The sequence below is a fragment of the Gouania willdenowi genome, chromosome 13 (assembly GCF_900634775.1).
Source record: "Gouania willdenowi chromosome 13, fGouWil2.1, whole genome shotgun sequence".
NCBI lineage: Eukaryota > Metazoa > Chordata > Actinopteri > Blenniiformes > Gobiesocidae > Gouania > Gouania willdenowi.
Genome location: NC_041056.1, coordinates 8,002,686 through 8,023,094, shown reverse-complemented (window position 1 = coordinate 8,023,094; position 20,409 = coordinate 8,002,686). Strand labels below are relative to the sequence as shown.

The following is a 20,409-nucleotide window of genomic DNA, read 5'->3' as shown; positions in this document are numbered from 1 at the left end:
AAAATAAACAATGGTACATTTCTAGGCCACCAATGTCAGAAACATTTCTTAATTATGATTGTTTTTAAGTCATATCATTTAAAAAATAATTATAATAAAGTCGTCTTGTTGCTGTATTTCCCATAATGGTAACAAAATGGCACTTTGTTGCACTTCCACCTGGCCTGAAAACGAAAATTGATAACATTTTTAAATACTTTTATCTCAGTCAGTCACAGTAAATTGCCTTTTTCTAAACGATGGTTAAAAATAGTGGTTTTTTTTAGTTTTTTTGTTTCTGATTTTTCAAACAGCAACAGCTCATAATTAAGAATAATCAAACAAATCAGAATACAACAACAATACTTGTACATCAGTACAAAATACATGATAGTTTAAAGTGGAAGTTAAATTAAATTTCAATTCACATTCTACATATGTTCTGTCCAACTGCATTTCTTTCACTTAAGAAAATGTTTAAATGCATAAATACACCATATATACATCTGTGTGTTATTCTCTTATTTAAAGCATCTGCTTCAAAAACATCGTTAAAATGACACTAAATTCATTCAAATTTTTTGTTGTTTCCCTATTTGGCACAATTTCCTGCTTTGTTTTGTAGTCAGAATGTTGTCTTGTAACACTGCTATGGCTAATATGAAATTATGAAATCGTGTACCGTAGCAAGTTATTCAAAAAAGGAGGAACTAGACTAATTAAATTGATATATATATATATATATATATATATATATATATATATATATATATATATATATATATATATGGTGCTCACAACCATATTTATAGTATGGAGCACAAGTTCACAAAGCAGAAAAAAAGCAAAATTTTAACAAAAATAATTTCAACAAAGGAAGAACCTTTTTCAAAAGGGCACCAAGTTTATAAATTACTTTTTGACTTTCATTTCACTAAAAAACATTTGAACACAGAAGGGTGTCTTGCATAAAATGTAGGCAAATATGTTTCTCTATAAATGACATGTCGTTATTGATTACAATAACGACATTTTCTGTCAATACCTTTGTATCGGCCCACTATTTTTGCAAGGGGATTATTTCCAGTTCTTAAATTACAAATACATGTCTGTGGGAGACATTCTCACACAAAAGATACTTTTCTAGTTTAAATATGATCTTAAATTCCACATAAATGTCCCAGTGCGACATAGTCTAAATAAAAATGTTTAAAATGTCTCCTCTGACTTTGCCAGTGCACATTTTTAAAGGGTAATTGTTGCAGAAAAACACATTTTCCACAGATTGCGTATACAATGTAAAATATATTATATCTTCAAAAACTGTAAATATTTTTACCACATGATCTTTCAACTTTGTTATCGAGCTTATTTTACCTTAAAAATGGTACAATCCTAATATACTACTAGTATTTAATGATAATGGTTTTGCCAGTAACTAATAAAAAAACAAAAAAAAAAAAAACAAACAAACACTAAAGCTGTTAAAAGCTGCACATAAAATATTCGGTAAACATTGCGTTTAGTCATGACGTCACATCGTTGACTTTTACTATGTTGAAGTTTGGCCAACAGATGTCGCCAGAATTGATCGTATATTTAATAACCATTCACCCTTTTAACACAATTACTTAAGGTGATGGTTCAGAAACGACATTAAAGTAAAGTGTTTAACTTCCCTTTGGCTTGTCTTGTGTTAGTATTCCTGTGTGAATGGATGGGGGAGTGAGTTGGTTCTGGTTCTGGTTCTTCCGCAGTCTGACGCTCACAGACACAGTCACACGTGAGGCTGATGGTCGTGATTAATTAATTACACCGCGCGTGAGGAGCGTGTGAGAGCCTGGAGGACACGTTCAGCACGAGACCTATTAAACATCACTTAAGTATCAGCCGAAGACCACATGATGGGTAATTCACACACACACATCTAAAGATCACTGTCACACGCTACTGAGTCGATATCTGACTAAAGTTTGACCCCTAATTTAGTGGCTTTCAGCGTTTTTGTGTTTGCACAGTGAGTCTGACGCCAACAAACCCATTATTTTGAAGGCTTTTGTCCAGCTCTGATGTTGAAGGCAAATACTTTGTTGTCCCCAAAAGTTATCCCTGATTCAAGATGCTTTTACAAGATTGAAAAACAGGGGGAAAAAAAAAAAACCCTGACTGGTTGAAAAATTGTCTCTATTACCTATGTTGTCCTTGATGAGAAATATTGATTACTCCAGAGTTTTATTTCAAACTTTGGCATTGAAAGCAGCATTTTTAATCTTATTATTGAGCATTGTATTTGAGTAACCTTTCTTTTTTTTTTTTTTTTATCACAAGTTTAAAAAAAAAAAAAAAACTAAATTTTTTTGTTTGTAGATTTATTTTTTCAAAATAAAATAGATTCAAGAGGGAATCTTATGATTGTATTCACGTTACAGTGAATAGGTTTCCATATAAATAAATAAAACTAATTTGTATTGTGTTCAGTTCACAAATATAGTGTTATTTTTCATTCTAATAGTGTAAATCAGCGATTCCCAACTGGTGGGTCGCGGACAGTTGGTCAAAAATAAACAAGGCAGTGGCTATCTGTACAGTTGTCGTATTTGTATTCTGACATTCTACGCAGCGCCCCTATTTGGCCAGTTTAGGCCAGGCCATAGGTCAGTCATTGGTCAGTTTAGGTCGCGTGACTAAGATTAACCTTAACTCTAACTCTAACCCTAAATAATGTTGCGATATTGGGTTATAACCCTAAAACGCTACGTACGTAAGTAAATTATACATATATTAAATTATTTTATTCTATTCTGTTGGGGAGAGGCGACCCACTGGTTTCAACTTTCAACCTTAACTTTTGTGCTTTTTTTTTTTGTAAAGAACAAGCTGCTCTCAACACATTTCAAGTGTGTGAATCTTCCACACCTGAGCAGTAAGTAATCAAGCAGATTTATTTAATGTTTATGATGTATTTACTGTTTAACCATATTGTCTAATAGAAAAACTGTCTTCTTTTTTCACAGGTTTGGATATATGGTGTTTACCACAGTCACAAATGAGTTCAATGATCAGGACGCAGGGCAAAGAAATGAGCCCCAGACGTCCCTTCATTCCCGCAAGGAGCAGAAAAGGAGGTTAGAATTGATCTAAATTCTTACGGAAGAGGATTAGGGCCAAACCTGGTGGAGAAAATCATTTTAGGCAAATCAATAATCAAGTCGAAATGTCAAGAATAACGTTGTAATGTTGAGATGAAAATAGAAATTCTCTCAAAATATAATATCGTGATAAAAGCCGAAGGTTTGCTATATAAGTCAAATCTACAGAAGCTGACTTGGGCCAATTCACCATATACGACAACAGTCTCCATCCAAACTGGCCCTAATCTGTTTCCGTAGCTCCTCAATAGCCACAGACGGACTTTTCCAAACTTGACTGGTTTGTCCTTCTGAACAGATTAAGTTTTTGGCAATATCTCTATAAAGTCCTTAAAAAGATTGCGCCATGTTTACGAGCTAAAAAAGAAAGAATCTTTTTGTTATCGAACCCAACTTTTAAGTGTATTCACCGATACAAGGCATTCCGTAGACGGCTGTTTGTTGTCATATGGTAAATTGGCCCTTGCCTGCTTCCGTAGATTTGACTTCTTTAGACTTTCGACGTTCATCACGATATTGTATTTTGAGTTAATATTCACAATTACAAATTTTTTCAACAATGCATTACAACTTTGTTCTCAAAATTTCAACTTTAATCTCGACATTTCGACTTTATTCTTGATTTGCCCAACATTATTTTGTCCACCAAATTTGGCCCTAATCCGTTTCCATAAAATGTGTTGTATTACACTGTAATTTTGTGTGGTGTATAATTCCACTTGTATCTTATTTTATGTAAACATTGTTTCCCCCAGGCTTCAAATAAAGACATCTTGTCAGCGTTTGTGTCAACTCCTTCCGTTCGTCAATGGCCCATTAGACACAGCGACAACACTGGAGCTCACTGTGAAATACATCAGTTACCTGAAGGACATTCTTCCTCCACACATTCTGTCTAAAGTAGGTCGAAACCTCTCAACAGCGTCGGGTACAAAATATATGTGGAATGGTCACCTGGACGATTCATTTACTCATTTTTTTCACAGGCTATCGAAACAGTTGAGAAGAATTCAAACAGTCCAAACACACAAAGGTTCTAAAACTAGAAGAGGATGAAAATATTTTCAGTTTTCATAATCTGTAGCATAAATGTAAAGATTTGTTTGTTTTTATTCTTTTCAGAAAACCAACAGTACTGAAGAGTACTGCAAAGAGAACAAGACAAGTACCGACAAAGAAGTCCAACCATGGTATTTTGTTTCTGGTGTGATACATTTGTTTTACTATATGTGTGCTGGTGCAATGTGAACTTAATATCAGAGGTGTGGACTCGAGTAACATGACTTAAAGTCGAGTCACAAATTTGATGCCTTTAGACTCGACTTGACAAACTCACGAAGAACTTGCAACTCAACTTAAACTTGAAAACAAATGACTCATGACTTAACACGGACTTGAGCCTAATGACACGGGAAGACTTGACTTAGTTCCTACCTACATAACTTGAGAAGCAGTAACTTGTTCCCACCTCTACCTAATATTTGTTGTTTGTTTTCAGATCGCTGCTTACGAAGAAGCTGTTATCAAAGGATCTTAAAGAAGGAAATCCTTCCAGCGATCATAATAACCAATCCTCTAATGATGGTTCCTAAAGCAAACACTCACACCCAGACCATGGTGCGAGTGTCACCCACATTGTTGGACAAATCGACCGTTCCCTGGGGACAAATGCTGCCAATGTGCCAGAATCAATCTGTGGTTAATTCATTTCCCTGTATCCAAAACAACTGGACTAACCCAGCAGCGACAGAACCTACATCATCAATGTCAAATCAAATTGTTTTACCACAGATGAACCAAGATCCAACTTTAGGCCAGATTCTATGGGATGGCAGATCCGAGTATGCGGCTCCTGCTACTTTCCAGCCAGTAACCTTTGATCAGCTTTACAACCAACCACCTCAAAATGCTGCTTCTAATCACCTCATGTCATCTGAACTCAAAGATTCACCAGTGGCCGGCCCATCCCCCACCACTGTTCCAGCAGAAGACTTTATCAACCAACTGCTAACATCACCAGCAAAGCTCCAAAGTGCATCTGCTTCAACCTGGGACGACTTCCCGGGATCTGAAACTCGTCCAGTGCCAGAACCTCTGTGTGATTCCAGACTTTTCCCTGAAAACGACTTGGGCCTCGTGAGCCCTTTGACAGACGCTCCCTGTGATGCAGTCAGTCCCTTCTGGCTTGATTTGTTCTGCACTGATGACCTTTGTTTGTCTGACCCAGTTGACCCTCCTTTTCTACCTGAAACAGGATTTATTTAGCAAGTCGTTTGATAAATCTTTACAGTTTGGATTCAAACTTCTGTTAGAGAAATAAGTTTACCCTTATTTCTAAGTCAGTGCAACGCTTCTGGATTTTTGCAAATTCGTGATCTTTGAATGTGATTGAAATTTCCCTAAGACATGTTGGGATTGTTGATCATTCTTTAAATTATCAAAAGTATAAAATATAATTTGCAATCTAATATAAACGATCCTACAGATGTGCCAAGTGTTGTATTGAAAAAAGGTTGTGGATTCTGTGTTCATATGTAATAAGAAAAATAAATCATAAATAAAATGTGTAACTTTTGTTGCCAACATTTAAATCACCAAAAGGATAGTGGTTTGACTTTCAATTTAATAAAAAAAAAGCTCTCTTGAATCTGCATTGACTTTAAAGAAAGCAAAGCTTTAGTTTTGCTCATATAAATTGATCATATCTAAGGAATTAATGCTTTAAAGGCTCTTCTCATTTTCAATCTGTATCAATTAAAGTGTAACTAAACTCCAACACCACTTGTTTTCTGTTAAAACCAAATGTATTTGAATATGAAGAGTTATTGATTGATTCTTGTCCAACTCTTTACATGTAAGTCCAAGTATTTCAAATTTAGTGAATTTTGTTGAAAAAATGAAGTTACTGCCATCTATGGGTTGAAATCCTGTTACTACAATCAAATCTTGCGATTGGCTGGATGGTGGAAGAACCACCACTGTTAGCCCCACCCCCCTATAGAAACTACCACCTGTTGACTCCAATATCATCCGACCAATAGCAAAAAGGGTCAGGGTTACTTCTACTTGACTTTGACTGAAGTCAAGTAGTGGAAATGACGTTTTTCCAAACCATTTCTGATTGGTTGATACAAAAAAACCCCACCGGAATCCCCACTAAGGTGGTTTTGTAGCCCATCCGAATGCCCCACAGCTGGCCCGACCCTGCTCGTTGACTCTGCAACCTGTGGCAAATGGGTTAAATTGAGAGAAAAGAGAGGTAGTTAGCATAGCATAGATTGTTCTTTTTGTGATTTTATTAATTAGACTGGGTGTGTCTGGAATAATCCAGGGGCTCCGCCCATAATCGAAGCACTTTTTGAATTTCCAGCCTAGCCACTCAAACCTCAGGGTTTGACTAAATCTCAAGTCGGAGCACAATAAATTAACTCACAAATAATAAAGAAAAATTAGATAAAATGCATTGAAAACGCATTGTCAAATCCCAAAAATTCTTAATTGGTAATTTTTTTAATCTGAACTATTTAAAATAAGAGCCTAGTACAAAAGTGGTTAGCAGTGTTTTCTTTCAGCACTAGGTTCAGAGTTGGAATCCAGGCCCTCAGCCAACCTGAGATACTGACACTACGTTTTATATTTTCAAGCGTGCGTCACTGTCGGTTATTTTCTATGTTTATTACCCATTTAAGAGGGACTGGTAATTGCCCCGCAGGTGTACCCGGTCTACAAACTTTGGTCAGATTCCAAAAACCTTTGACCCTCTGATCAGGACAAGCCAATAAGAGGATCCTCAGAATATTACACAACTGCAGCGTGATGAAACCTTCAGCCACCAGATAAAGTTGGCAAGCTCATGAATCTAAACATCTATAGCTCTGTTTTACTCAAAATGTCATACTCATTTCAAAGAAACGAGCTAAAAATCACCCAAAAAAGGAGAGTAAAAATAAGATTTCTAACCGAATGTTTAGTAATAAATCTCAAATGACCCCTCCACAAAAAACCAAAAACACTGAAGATTAAAGGAAGACATGCCTTGCCGATTCTTTGTTTCGGTGTGGAATTAAAAATGAATGCGTAAAGGACACAATTTAAAGGTTAAGTTTTCACAAAATATAATTGTAACCTGAAGGCACAGCAGTGAGTTAACATTTCAAACCACTTAGAGAAAAACATCTTACAATTTTCTGAACACAAGCTTAGACACAGTTGCTAATTATTAACTTATGAATATTTCAATTGCAACAAATTAATCAAATTTCTCAGTACAGTGCTAATATGAAGATAAGGGATCACATGAAGTTACATTGCACATTTAAATTCTAAATATAGAACTATAGTTCTTCACATTAAAGGTCCATCTGTTCAAGATTAGAAAAAATAAGGTGCATAGAAGCTATGGTAAAGAATACATTATTCATACAGAAGTGATCATTTTAAATTTAGATTATCTTATAAATAAGTAAGAAATGTTACTAGACTAGCAGCAGTTTAAGGCGTTATGGTAATAATGAGGCAGCGCGACCATCAGTTACTTCTCCAGTTACTTCTCCAGTTTCTCCACTTGTTTCCCGTTCTCTTTCCCAGGGAGTTTGTAATCTTCCAATATGGCGTGAGCCGTTTGCTTCCCAGTCTTTTTCACCACAGCTTTGATCCCAAGGTTGTCAATATTGAAGGCGGTGATGCCGACGTTGATGGCAGAGTTGACTGCGTGGTCTGTGGCCTGTCCTGCTGCGGCTCCGTACCTTTAATGGATTGGGAATGATGTCACAGTGAGAAATGAGATTTATGGAGAGTTAACTAAAATGCAGAGGAAGGATTGCAGATAGAGCATGCTGTAGGGGAATTGTGCATGTGAGAATTACACCCACAGAAAAGTGGAATTTGACATACAAGTTTATAAGCAGGAAAAATATGACAATTGGACTTTAGCCACCTCAAATATGATTGTTGGAAAACATATTACTGGGATACAAATGTCAGATTTTATTTGCCTCCGAAAAAGCAGGAACCAACTTTTGACTCTGACCAACGCAATTCTCTTTAAAAACTGAAGGTACGTCTGACAAAAATGTGGTTTATTTCTTAAATTTTCAGCAGATCAAAGACTAAAGCCTCAGATTTTCCATTAAAGAATTTCCGAAATTCCATTTACCCATGTCCGCATTACAATACACTTTCCCGTGTCCTGATCTTTCCCTATAGATGACTTTACTGGCTATTAAATTTCCTGGAATTTGACGTATTTGTGTGTTTTTCACACAGGTATTTCTTTGTCATGTTGGTGCCCAATTTAAAAAAAAAAAAAAAAAAAAGAAAACACTGCTTACGGGTCTGTGGTATGGTGTGTATTAATCATTCATTCATTATTCTGCAAAAGAAATGCTTATTTAACCATTACAGCTATTCGCCTGTTCTGACATGTCACACCTGTTTACTGCTTTCTAGGGATGTAACGATTCACTCAACTCCCGATACGATTCGATTCACGATACGATTCTCTCACGATTTATTTTACAAAATGGGACTGTAGACAAATTTTTTTTTTGGGAAAAAAACTAGAAAATACGGTACTATTTTCCTTTTATTTTTCATTGTCAAAAGAATTCCTTGATAAACTATTCAAAACAATGCAATTTAACTAAAAATAAATCTTGAATGAAATAAATAAAGGAATAATACAAATGAAAATGAAGCCTATTAATTTAAATTCTGGTTCGATAATAAACAATGCAAAACTGCATAATAGTTATTTTTCTTTTTAAAAGTGCAACAGAAAATGTATTTTGCGCCTTAACAATTGGACTTTAAAAAAAAAAAAAAACCGTGATTGCAATGATTTACGTCATATTTGTTTGGACCAGCAGAGGGCGCTGGTAATACAGTGGTCGGTTGGCATGCAGATATCTTTCAGTGAAGAAGAGAAGCTATGCTAGCAGACAGAGCTAATAGAAAAACGTGACTTTTACAGATATTCAAGTAATATTACAGATATTCTTTCGGTGCTAAAGGGGTAATGAATCATTTATTAACATATTTAAGAGCAGAAGGCAGCCAGAAAGAAAGTATTAGCAAACTCCGCCCGCCGCCTACACTTGTGGATAGCGCCCTCTGCTGGTTAAAAAAAGTACTGCGATTCAATTTTCAGAAAATCGATATCAACCGTGATACCTATGAATCGATTTTTAACTGCCTTACGATTAATCGTTACATCCCTACTGCTTTCTGTAAAGACACAGCTGCAAAGTAAATGTTGCTAAGTGATACCCAAAAACAACACCTGTTTTCCACAGAAGGTGCTAAAACTATCACCTCGAGGTGTTAGCAGTCACACTTTAGGTGTAAGAAGTCACACTTTACTTAACAGGAAGACAACGCCTTGTTATGTATCAAGTGTTAACCACAAACAACAACAACTAGTGTGGAAACCACCCTTTGTGAACACCTGTTACGCCAGCTGGGCCATGACATCTGTGTGAACTTTTGTCCTATTTTTCTATTCGCTTAGGTGGTCAGATCATGTATTATGACATATTATCACGCCATGCTTCAGGCTATATATACCACTGATTATTGTGTTCGGGGGCTTCTCTTACACGAACATTCTAGTTGTTCATGAAACCCCCTTCTTTCTCTATCGGCTGATAGTTTAAGACTTTGATACTTTTTTGATTGACTTTTAATTTTTGTAAACCTATAATAAAAATTCATTAACTATTAAGAAGCCTACTTGATTAAATTACCCGCCTGCAAACACCCACATCTGAGACGGCGCCTGAGTGGAGGACACACTTCTAGGCCTCTGGTAAGTGAGCCTGCCCTTGGCATCCTCTTAACAGGGGTGCCCGGGGAGGGCTAACTCATGCTGTTGTAAAAAAGAGTTGTTTCCAGCTTCGACCTATATTGGATGGGTCCTAATATCAATCCCACAAAACTATAGCGAGACTACTCATAAACCAAAAATATGATAGACTTCCAATAGGAGGAAGTACACTTAGTCCTTTTCTTTATTAGATAACAATAATAGAGAATAGAAAGCCAGCTTCGGAGACAAGGTAGAGGGGGAATTCTTGTTTGAGTAAGACAGTTTTAAATCCCCTGCCGTTATAAAGTCCCGCGGGCTAAAGACAGGGTCAGAATGTGAATTCCATTTTTTCCGTCATTTTCCGTGATCACGTAAAATTTGAGGCCCTAAAAGACCTCACCAGATGTGATTTATTTTTTGTTTTTGTTAATTTTTTGTAAGGAAAAATGATTTAGGTGATCGGTCTGATGTCAATCAACAAAAAGAAGTACGGTGCGACACATCTCATGTTAGTACATAAGCAATATTGATCGAAACAGATGTGCAGTTAGGGGTGTAAAAGAGGTGAAGAGCCGTATGTTTTATTAAAAAGGATTACTGTTTATCTCGTTAGACGTGACAATGCTGTTTTGTAGTCCCCTAAATCTGCAAAGAGGAATACAAGTGAGTGCACAATTGGTTTTAATTAAACATTGCATGGTGGCATTTCCTCATACATCAGAAACGTGACTAGCAAGCAGTGGTAAAGCAACATATGAGCATTTTTAATCAAGTGACAGTGACTCTGTTTTCAGAACATTTCATACATTATAATGAACACACTTACTTGTGTTTTATCGTCGTGACCGTCTCTGATGCTACACTCGAAGCGATGTCTTTTGCAGCTCCTTCCAAACCCGTCCACATTGTAGCAAACCCTGGAACAAATGCACATCTTTCTTCAGTTATAGGGCAGGGGTTCTCAACCTTGGGGTCGCGAGACACTGAGGGGGTCGCCAAATGCTTTTAACAATTTGAGCAGCTAATATTTGCTTTTTTTTTTTTTTTTTTTTACAATTTCTCTGTAACTACACCAAACTTGTCATATTTTTGCTACATTGCGTCCATTTATGCCACTTCTCTATCAATTTTCAATGCCTTTTCTGCACATTTTTCCACTTTCAAGACATTTTTGACAATTATAAACCCTTTCCACACCTAATGTTGCATATGCGGACCCGTGATTGTCACTTTTAAGCTCTTTTCACCATATTTCATGCTTATTTTTGCCAATTTAACCACATTCACAATCTGTCCTTCCCAGTATTTGCCAGTTTAAACTAAATGTTTCAACTAATTGTTCCAATATTGACACTTTGAACTCTTTCTATGTCTGTTTTTGTTCACTATAATTTGCAACTTTTAATAAATTCCTGTGGTTTTATTTTGGGGGTTGTGGGCTGAAAAGGTTGAGAACCATTCTAATTGCTGACAAAGATAAATTGTACCTTGTACTCCACTGGCTGCCACCACCATGGCCCCATCCACGTTTGAACGCCCGTCCTTGTCCTTCTTCATGGACTCTGGGATCAGCTTTCCTCCATGTTTCTTCACATGCGGTGCCAACTCTCGACCCACGCAGCCAGCGATGGTGCACACCCCTTCCACTGCAGAGTTACAGCATTACTTAATCAGGCTTCAAGGACAGGAAAACATGCCGACTCAGGGAGGATTTGCTTACCTAGGAACTGGCTGACTTTGACAGCTCCACCCGTCGCCTGCTTGGCCACGTGGAGGCTTTTGGTGACCGTGGGGCTGACGCTGGTGGGTTTGTCTTCTGGAGTGATGTGTTCACGGAGTTTGGACGCTCCCATGTGGATGGCTTTGCCCGTGTACTCGGCTCCTTTCCCAAGACCCCAACTTAACCACGATGCACCTGATTCCAGGGTTGGGGTCAATTATAAGTGTCACTGATAATCAATTACAATTATTGTGGAATTTTAGTTGTAATTGTAATTTTAAAAATCTGTTGCTGATTAAATTGTAATTAAGTTAAAATAACTGACACTTTAATTGCCATGAAAATTCTATAAAAATTGTCAAGTTTAATGGAAACCTGGGGAACCATGTTACAGTTCTACACATATGCAGCTAACAATTATTAAAAAAATGTTTCAGCTTTCCTACATTTTACTTGAAAAAAATAAATAAATAAATTTAGGGGTATGCTGACACCCCTCAGACGCCCACATGAAAAATAATAAAACCTATATTTTCATTGATTAGAAAGCCTAACAATAAAACCAATAGATAGGAAAGAAATTAAATGATAGATATTTGTTATTAGTGAATTTTACAGCTGATTTAGGAGCCGTTGTCATTAGATGCTAACAGAACGCTAACACGAGGAAGGTTAACTTTTATTATGTTATTTATTTCAGGCTCAGTAATTAGGAATAATTGTATTTGAGAACATAATTATAATTGACTTTCTCAGGATAAAACTCATTGTAATTTAATTGTAATTGGAAAAAAATGCTGGTCACTGTAATTGTAATTGAATTGAACATGGATAAAACAATTGTAGCTGAAAAGTTTAATTGACCTCAACACTGCCTGATACAATCAGGTTTGTCACTGTTGATCTCATTCATTGATTGACGGGAAATCAAAGGTGAACACAAGTAAAACTCAGAGTGAGCTCACCTGTTAGGATGCCCTGTGCCACCTTTTCACTCCATTCAGGCAATGGTTGCTCCTCCTCACTGGTTTCTGCCTCGGCTCCAGTCTCCTCAGGTGCAGCGATGGTAACCGTTTGGCCGAGGTTTACAGTGTCTTTGGTTTCATCTGTAGCCTGAAAACAAACACACACACATCGATTAAAGCCACTGATGTGACAATTAGCAAAGTAGATTAAAGCTGCTGTAGATTATTATTTTTTATTTATTTTTTTAATCAGATTACGACAGTGTAGATCTAAAAGATCAGTAAATAGTATTTGCTCAAATGAAGATGTATAAGGTAAATAGCTGAAAGTTTGTTTTGATCGTCACTGAAAACACTTGGTTAATTGACATTTTCAAAAATATTTTGCACATTGCATTGTGGGATGTGGAGTCCCGTCGAGGATACATAGAAGTGTTTTTACTTCATTCTTACTGTGATTTCTTGTGTTTGCAACGCAAAACTCTGCCAAAGTGACTTCCCAACACATTTCTGCTGTTTTCATGAACAGAAAGTTGTGGCCAAACAATGGTGGATGTTTATTGTGGGGTTTGCATGGACAAATTCAGCCCAAATTGAATGTCTTGCAGAGCGAAGTGATATCAGGGGAACACTGGGAACAAACTAGAATAAAAATGGAGTCAATGTCAATCACTGTCCTCCTCATCAGACAAAGAAACACAAGAAATTACAGTAAGAATGAAGTAAACACTTTCATCTAAAAGACTCCACATCCCACAATGCAATGTGTTAAACTTTGACAGTGTTTACAGTGGAGATGTAAACAAACTTTCGTTTTGAGGTGGCAATTTCAACCTTTTACATCCTTTTTTCCCCAAGCAAATGGTCTTTGATTTATTGGTTTATGAGGCCTACACTGTCATTATCTGATAATAAAATATTGTCTCCAGCAGCTTTAAATATCCTAGTGTCGTGTGCACACCTAGAAGGACTTTACCCTACCTGGTCCTAAAACATTAGGATGTATGAGCTTCTGCAGAGGATCATTCCTAAGCCACTGCTCTTCTTCTTATATGTGGAATATTTCATCAACTCAGAGCTCCTCTAAGCTTTAGCCATTGTGAAACAGCGGACAAATAAGCTGTTGTTTCACTTCTTTTTTTTTTTTTTTTTTAAAACAACAACTTTATGTAAACTTTTCAATAGCAAACGCACAGAATTCGGAGGAATTTAACTAAAAATACACTAAAATGTCCAAATAAATTCATCCAAACCTCCATTGCAAAGTTGACTGTGGCAAATGCTCAGCTTGAAATACAACATAATAAAGCAAAAAACAATATTGACAAAAACAAAAATATATTTGTCCCTGTGGTAACTCTAGTTCAGTTCAGGTCTCAGTTTACATGATTAATATACACAATCAATATGTAAATAACTTATTTCTAATGTCTTAATAACCAACTCTATATTAATCTCTATCACACGATATTATGACGTGTCTTGACAAAGCCATTCTTATTATAAAGCATCATCATCATCAATAAAAAACAACAGAAAAGTGCTTACGTTTGAATAAAGCATCACATCCATCTAGAAAAAACAAAAACCCTGACAGCGTCTAAAACCACTTATTTTTTCATCTTTCTGAGTCTGCATCCATCAACTGAGCTGAACTGGCACTTCTTCCTGCAGCAACACTCACATTATTAAGGCCGCTGCAGATAAGAGAATTAGAACTGATTACCCCTCCTCCTTACCTGCCTGTTTCAAATCCCCACAATGCTGATGCAGCGCTTATTTAAACAAGAGACGAGTGCCAGTGTGGAACAAAGCAGAAGCAAGAGTCTTGTGCCAGGCCGATATACTTATTTTTTCTATAATTTCTTTTTAATTAAGGTGCAGTTTCAACAAAATTTTGTACCAATCAACTATAGACTGATTCATGAGAGTTGCTTGTTTGGTCAGCTTCTTAAAATAGCTTTATTTGCTGCCCCCAAATACCATAATAAAATAATTTTACATGGGGAAAAATGAATCAAGCTGATAAAAAAGTATTTATTATTATTACTTTATTTTTAATCAAGCTGATTTAAAAAAATGAATAAATAATTTTTTTAATAAAAGGAAAAACTCATTTTAGTTCAGGTGCCAAATACGGACGAGTTCGATCTTAAGTGGGCCACAGATTATCGATGGGAAAACAAAAAATGTTATTAATAATAATATGCCCTACTTTGCACTTCTACCTTATTTAATCTGAAGGAATCTTGTGGAATAGGTTGAGTTAAATTGCAGGATGTCTGGGAAAATTTTTTAAATTCTTTTAACAATTTGCTTTTAAAAATGATTGTGACATAAACATGGGGAAACTGTGAGCGCCGGCAAATATTGTAAGGTTTTTTTTGAATGCGTATATTTATTTTGAAGGACTGCAATATCTACAAACAAATTATTTTTAATGTCTCCTTTGGGCCAAATTGGATGCCCTAAAGGGCCGGAATTGGACCCCGGGTCTTGAGATGGAATCCAAGTACCCCCTTATGACCATCTACAACATTTTGCTTAGAATTCTGTGAAAAAAGTACTTTAGAATATAATGATGAAATGAATGAGTGATAACACAATTAGTGGGAAAAAAACAGTATTTAATGCCTCCTGAATAGATTTATTTCTATAGTTTTTATCATTTACAGTCATCTCCCTCCTGATGTGGGACCAACGGACTGACACTTGTATTTTCTGTTCATGCTCTAATCAAGATTGTGATAATTTCTATCATCGTTTTGTGTGCTTTTGGTGTAATTTTGTGCATTTTGTTGTAATTTGTCTGTTCTTTTTATTGTTTAGTATAGTTTTCTCTTATTTTGTATGTTTTTGTTGTTGTTTTGTGAGTTGCTGTTAATATTCAATGTGATTATTACTTTTAAATTAAAAATAAACAGCATAAAACCCCATAGTTTTAATGCTTTCATTTGTTAATTTTCCCCTCTCTCTCTCTCTCTCCCAAGTATCCCCTGTAGTGCCATTGCTTACCCCCATTTGAGAAACACTACTCTAAAGTAACATTTTTCTACATTTAAAAAAAAAAAAACAATCATAGTCCATGTTCATTGTGTATTGTTAGACAAGTGATGGAATTGTAATTATAGTGTAAAAATTCCCAGAATACAGACACACAAACCTGGACCCTGAGGTCTGTCATCTGGGACAACAGATCATGAAAGAGAGCTCGGTCTGCAGCAGGAAGCTCTGAGGACAGAACCACGCCCACGTAGTAGCCTGGAGCTGGAGCCATCATGTCAGGGAACATGAACACACCAGTGTTACACAGCAGCACTGGGGAGTCCATAGCTACGAGGGGGTACAGCCAGTCACACACCTGCAACGACACGAAAAAACATTAACAGTGAATTTGTAGATGTGCATTAAAAAAAAGAACACCAAATGATTATAACTGGGCTTGTTATTAATATTAAATGCATGCTTTTATTTATTTATAATCAAATAAAAATATTGTTGAGTGCAATTCTGTAAGAAGAAATATTAGTGAACAGTGTTGTTTGCAAACTAATAGACAATGATATGTGACTGCATCAGTGTAATCACATAATCTTATTTCACATATGATGTGAAATACTTACTCAATACTTCCCACTGGAATTTCCCAAAGCAGCACAAGACTTTCATCACATGACATTTAAACACGTAAAAACTCTGTTTACTGAGCTGCCACAGTTTTATTGTGACTGGAAAGGAGAGAGAATTCAGATAACGATAAACCTCTATAAACTATTCTGACTATTATTTAATTTTAATATTATAGCAAATTATATTATATTATTAACATTATTACTATTAATCATTTTGTATTTATTATTACCTCAGAGTAAGTGGATTTTACAAACACAATTTGTGGTTCATAAGTTTTGTACTTGCCATAAAACCCCTACAAGTGGATTTAAAAAAGTAATAATTAATTGCTTATTAATTACTGTATAAAATGGCAGTAATTGATAAAGATAAACAAATTAAAAAATAAATATTGGCAACCGAAAATTGCAGAACATTGCCCAACGCAACTGTCACACAGTGACAAAACCAGTCAAAACCAAGTGATTTATGTTTATAGGGAACTTAAAATCTGAGTTTTGCCAAATTTTTCATCTAAATCATAGCTCAATAAACTCTTAAATAAAACCCTTTATGATTTTCACCCACACTGTGTCTTACAGTTTTGACCTAAGGACCACAATCAATCGTTCTATTTTGAGTGAAATCCAATTTTGTAAAACCCCCGGAGGATGACATCACCAGCTTTAACAAATAAAGATTAGTGCACGAGCTCAACAATCACATGACTCAGCGCCCCGTGACTGATTATACTCTGCAATTGACTGAAAGATAGTGAAGCAAAGAAACATCTTACAAAATCAGGTGAAAGGTGAAACTAAGCAAACTCGACACACACCAGGTTGTCCGACATCTTTTCAATAGTTGCAGGGTTCTCACCAGTGCTGTTGAGTGTAGGGCCCCCCTACGATGTAATTTTGCTCCCCTACAGAGTGATGTCGCCCCCTACCGTGCGTTTCAACCAGCGTAGGGGGGCATTTTTTTTTTCTGTCTTTTTTTAAATCGGTATTGTCGTAATAATTGTTGCCATCTTGCACTTCCAGGCGTGTCTGTGTGGTTTTACCTCACAATCACCCAAAGCTGTGAAAAATTCCTGGTGAGAAGAACCCTGTGTTGCTCAGTTTAAGGAGGTCTTACCTGGAGGAAGGCTGGTGGTCGAGCAGGCGTCCTATCAGAGCACTCGCCGGTGAACTTGACTAGCCGTAGATAACCTGGGTACGATGGAGCGCTAACGGTTCCATCAGGTGTGACGAAGAATATCTGCACACCGTGAGGAATGTAGAGCAGCTCTTCTCCATCTTCGCTCATGCTCTGGGGAGACGGTGTAGAGTTACGGCCGTAAAACTCGTCTCCAACCAGTGACCTCTCCCCTGAATCCGTCCCGTAGGAGATGGAGAGGTGGCCGTCGGCCGCCTGAGGAGAATAGGCTGGAGGTTTCTCAGCTGGACCCGCAGCTTGTGTAGTAGTGGGTGACGTGGACACACCAGTGCCTCCCACTGCTCCTGCTGGTTGGCCTTTAACATACAGAACCTTTGGTGGAGCTGGTTTCTGCTCAGTAGGCAGCTTGGGGTAAATAATACTGGTTTGATCAGAGCCTGAAACACTGCTGGAGCTGGTGCTGGGTACAACAGTAGCCTGCTGCTCACAACTGGTTTCCAGTATAGCCAGGCGAGTGGTGATGTTGTTCAACGTCTCTTGCATCTTCTTCTGCATCTTTCGAGCTGCGTCCCAGGAGCTTCCAGAACATTCCTCCCCTCGTGAAGGGACACTGATGCCTCTGAGAAGATGCTGACGGCCCCGTTTGTAGAGCTCCAGGGCCTGAGCGTTGTCTCCTCTTTCATCTGCTGTCAGCGCCATGTTGATACACTCAAAGGCCCTTTCATAGCCATCTTTGATAACCTCTAGTCTGGCGTTATCAAAGGCAGCTTGTTTGGCTTTCTCCATCCCTCTGAAACGACAGGGTTAGATTTTTACAGACACCTCGTAGTGTTCCAGATTTTACTTAATCTAGAGCACATGTGTCAAACTCCAAATTCTTTAGAAGATCAAATTTGGCCCGCAGGAGAAAGTGTAAATAACACAGACAACATTTGTCATTGTGTGAATTACAAAATAATTTAACTATAGATATCTCAGTCCCTGCAAATACAAATATTCAAGTCAACTCCACAATACTGACAGTTCTGAGTTTTCCATGCTTACATCACATGACTGCAGTCATTTTTAATCTCAAATTGTTGAAAGAACTAACTTTTTCCAAAATCCACCAATTTCCCTCATAATATTCCACATAATTTCTCCCAATTGGCCACAAAATCAAGAGAACTGAAGTGAATTTAACTTTAACATCTCTTATTGCTTGGCTATTGTCAGTGCCTTACATACCAGCACTTTATACATCATTTATTTGTGGAAGTGCAAACTAGGGCACAATGTTGATGAAATTGCTTATTTTCTCTGCATATAATATCCAGCCCACTCAAGATAAAACAGGTCCGTATTTGGCATCTCAACTAAAATGAGTTTGACTCCCCGGATCTAGAGATAAAAACCTTTAGGGTTGCAAAATTCCAGGACTGTTCATGGTTTGGAAACAGGAATACACAGGGAATATACTAAATTAAAGATTGGTCCTTAACATGGGTATTAAATATAGTTGGGAAAATATCTTTTACCATAATCTTGACTTAAACAACCAGAATTGCAAATATGTATATATTTAAGAATAGCTCTGCTATTCCTCAGTCATGCTAATATTTATGCTTGGATATAATACAGTATTAAAAAATTATCATGAAAAGTATATATTTTTCACCCTTTTGCAACCCTTGCATCAATAGATATTCCTCAAGGAAGGTGCTACTTCGTGTATATTAGCTTAAAAATTAAAAATAAAAAAATTAACAATTTTCCCCAACTTATATTTTATCTGTTGCACTGAAAATATCACTTGTTTTTATTGGTACAATTTACAATAGGTGACATAAACAAAGCAAGAGGCTTGAGTGATGTACATTTACAGGCTTTCACATCAGTCATTAACATACAGGTATAAAAAGACATTAAAGAGAGAGAAATAATTCTCTATACAATTTACATTTACAGTTCAAATTCAATACAAAGTGATTTGGTTTTCACAGCTTAACGTTTTAACGTGTTTATGTATGAGGGTAAAAGTGATTGGAATACTATGGATTTTTCTGATTGAAGAATTTAGAGCAGTGCATATGATATTTTGCCAATATTAGGATCAGGTTTATAACAAATATTTTTTTTTGGAGGGATGTTTTTTTGCATGAACACCCAAAATAACTTCTTTTTTAAATCAAATTGTATTTTCATATTAAGCTTTCCATTCACAAACAAACATATGTCATTCCAGAATAACACATAGGTGATTGCTTCTTCAGCACACTCTATTATTAGAAAGTGGTGCCCAATACGACAAAAGTCAACCACCAACTGACTGGGAAACATACAGACCCGTAGCACCATTCCCTGAAACACAACAGACAGACTACATGGCAAATATTAACTGAACAAGAGTAATGGAAACTAGGCTATTCTTATTTTGTACATTTTCGTTTTAATAACGCGAACGATTGACAAACTCAGCTCATATTAGATCACGCGTCTGTACCGCCATCAACAACAACGACATACGTCACGTATGAGAGTGCGTAGAAACATGACCACTTTATACCAGTTAGTAACATTTCCTACAACGTAAAAACACTTACCTAAAAACACGAGAAATAACTCCGAAACACAACTTACTTGGCAGGTTAACAATGTAGAGATGTATGTGCGGGGCTGTTTTTAAATTAGCTTAATCAATCGATTCCGCTGTCTGGTGACGTAACAAAACTTCCTTAGCTTTTCAAAGTAAAATTATCAGCGGCTGCAATCACAAGTAAATTTAGTATTTTTACTGTTAACAAATGATAACCACAATTTAAAAAGAATATAGATATAATAAATGCAAACGAAAATATACAAGTAACATTACAATCACGGTTAAAGTTCTGAGCTTTAATGAGCTTTTGCTTTTGTAGTGAAAGTAATACCCCGGAAAAGATTGTGATCCCAGCTGAAGTCGAGGATTGTCTGTTTAGGTAGTTTGACTTTGTGACCACAAGAGGGAGGTAAAAAAGCTCGTATGGCCACATCATGACTGTG

General features: G+C 36.6%; 2 protein-coding genes across 4 annotated transcripts; one reads left to right on the top strand and one right to left on the bottom strand.

Moving 5' to 3' along the window:
• Positions 1 to 1,692: 1,692 nt before the first annotated feature.
• On the top strand, positions 1,693 to 5,393 carry LOC114474573 (uncharacterized). The gene is made up of 7 exons (XM_028464977.1): positions 1,693 to 1,887; positions 2,851 to 2,902; positions 2,994 to 3,104; positions 3,884 to 4,028; positions 4,115 to 4,161; positions 4,251 to 4,318; positions 4,627 to 5,393. The coding sequence occupies exons 1-7, from the start codon at positions 1,881 to 1,883 to the stop codon at positions 5,391 to 5,393; spliced, it is 1,197 nt and encodes a 398-aa protein (XP_028320778.1). The 5' UTR covers positions 1,693 to 1,880.
• A 1,825-nt stretch (positions 5,394 to 7,218) lies between these two features.
• Positions 7,219 to 20,102, bottom strand: spartb (spartin b). Of its 3 annotated transcripts, XM_028465673.1 has the most exons (9): positions 19,971 to 20,102; positions 17,368 to 18,178; positions 15,782 to 15,979; positions 12,619 to 12,766; positions 11,654 to 11,848; positions 11,421 to 11,579; positions 10,760 to 10,850; positions 10,532 to 10,578; positions 7,219 to 7,873 (listed from the first exon to the last, which is right to left on the bottom strand). In XM_028465673.1, the coding sequence occupies exons 2-9, from the start codon at positions 18,172 to 18,174 to the stop codon at positions 7,767 to 7,769; spliced, it is 1,752 nt and encodes a 583-aa protein (XP_028321474.1). In that variant the 5' UTR covers positions 18,175 to 18,178; positions 19,971 to 20,102; the 3' UTR covers positions 7,219 to 7,766. The 3 variants fall into 3 exon arrangements, with proteins under 3 accessions (XP_028321474.1, XP_028321472.1, XP_028321473.1); XM_028465671.1 differs by lacking the exon at positions 10,532 to 10,578; XM_028465672.1 differs by lacking the exon at positions 10,532 to 10,578 and having other exon boundaries at positions 7,672 to 7,873; positions 20,008 to 20,102.
• Between the last annotated feature and the right edge of the window lie 307 nt (positions 20,103 to 20,409).

What these genes read in the sequence shown, in the direction of transcription:
- LOC114474573 (XM_028464977.1), top strand. An exon ending in AACAGTCCAAACACACAAAG is followed by an intron (nt 4,162 to 4,250) that starts GTTCTAAAACTA and finishes TATTCTTTTCAG; the next exon opens with AAAACCAACAGTACTGAAGA. An exon ending in GACAAAGAAGTCCAACCATG is followed by an intron (nt 4,319 to 4,626) that starts GTATTTTGTTTC and finishes GTTTGTTTTCAG; the next exon opens with ATCGCTGCTTACGAAGAAGC.
- spartb (XM_028465671.1), bottom strand. Translation starts at nt 18,174, where the DNA reads ATGGAGAAAGCCAAACAAGCTGCCTTTGATAACGCCAGACTAGAGGTT. An exon ending in GACCACCAGCCTTCCTCCAG is followed by an intron (nt 15,980 to 17,367) that starts GTAAGACCTCCT and finishes GTGTCGTTGCAG; the next exon opens with GTGTGTGACTGGCTGTACCC. An exon ending in CAAAGTCAGCCAGTTCCTAG is followed by an intron (nt 11,580 to 11,653) that starts GTAAGCAAATCC and finishes GTAACTCTGCAG; the next exon opens with TGGAAGGGGTGTGCACCATC.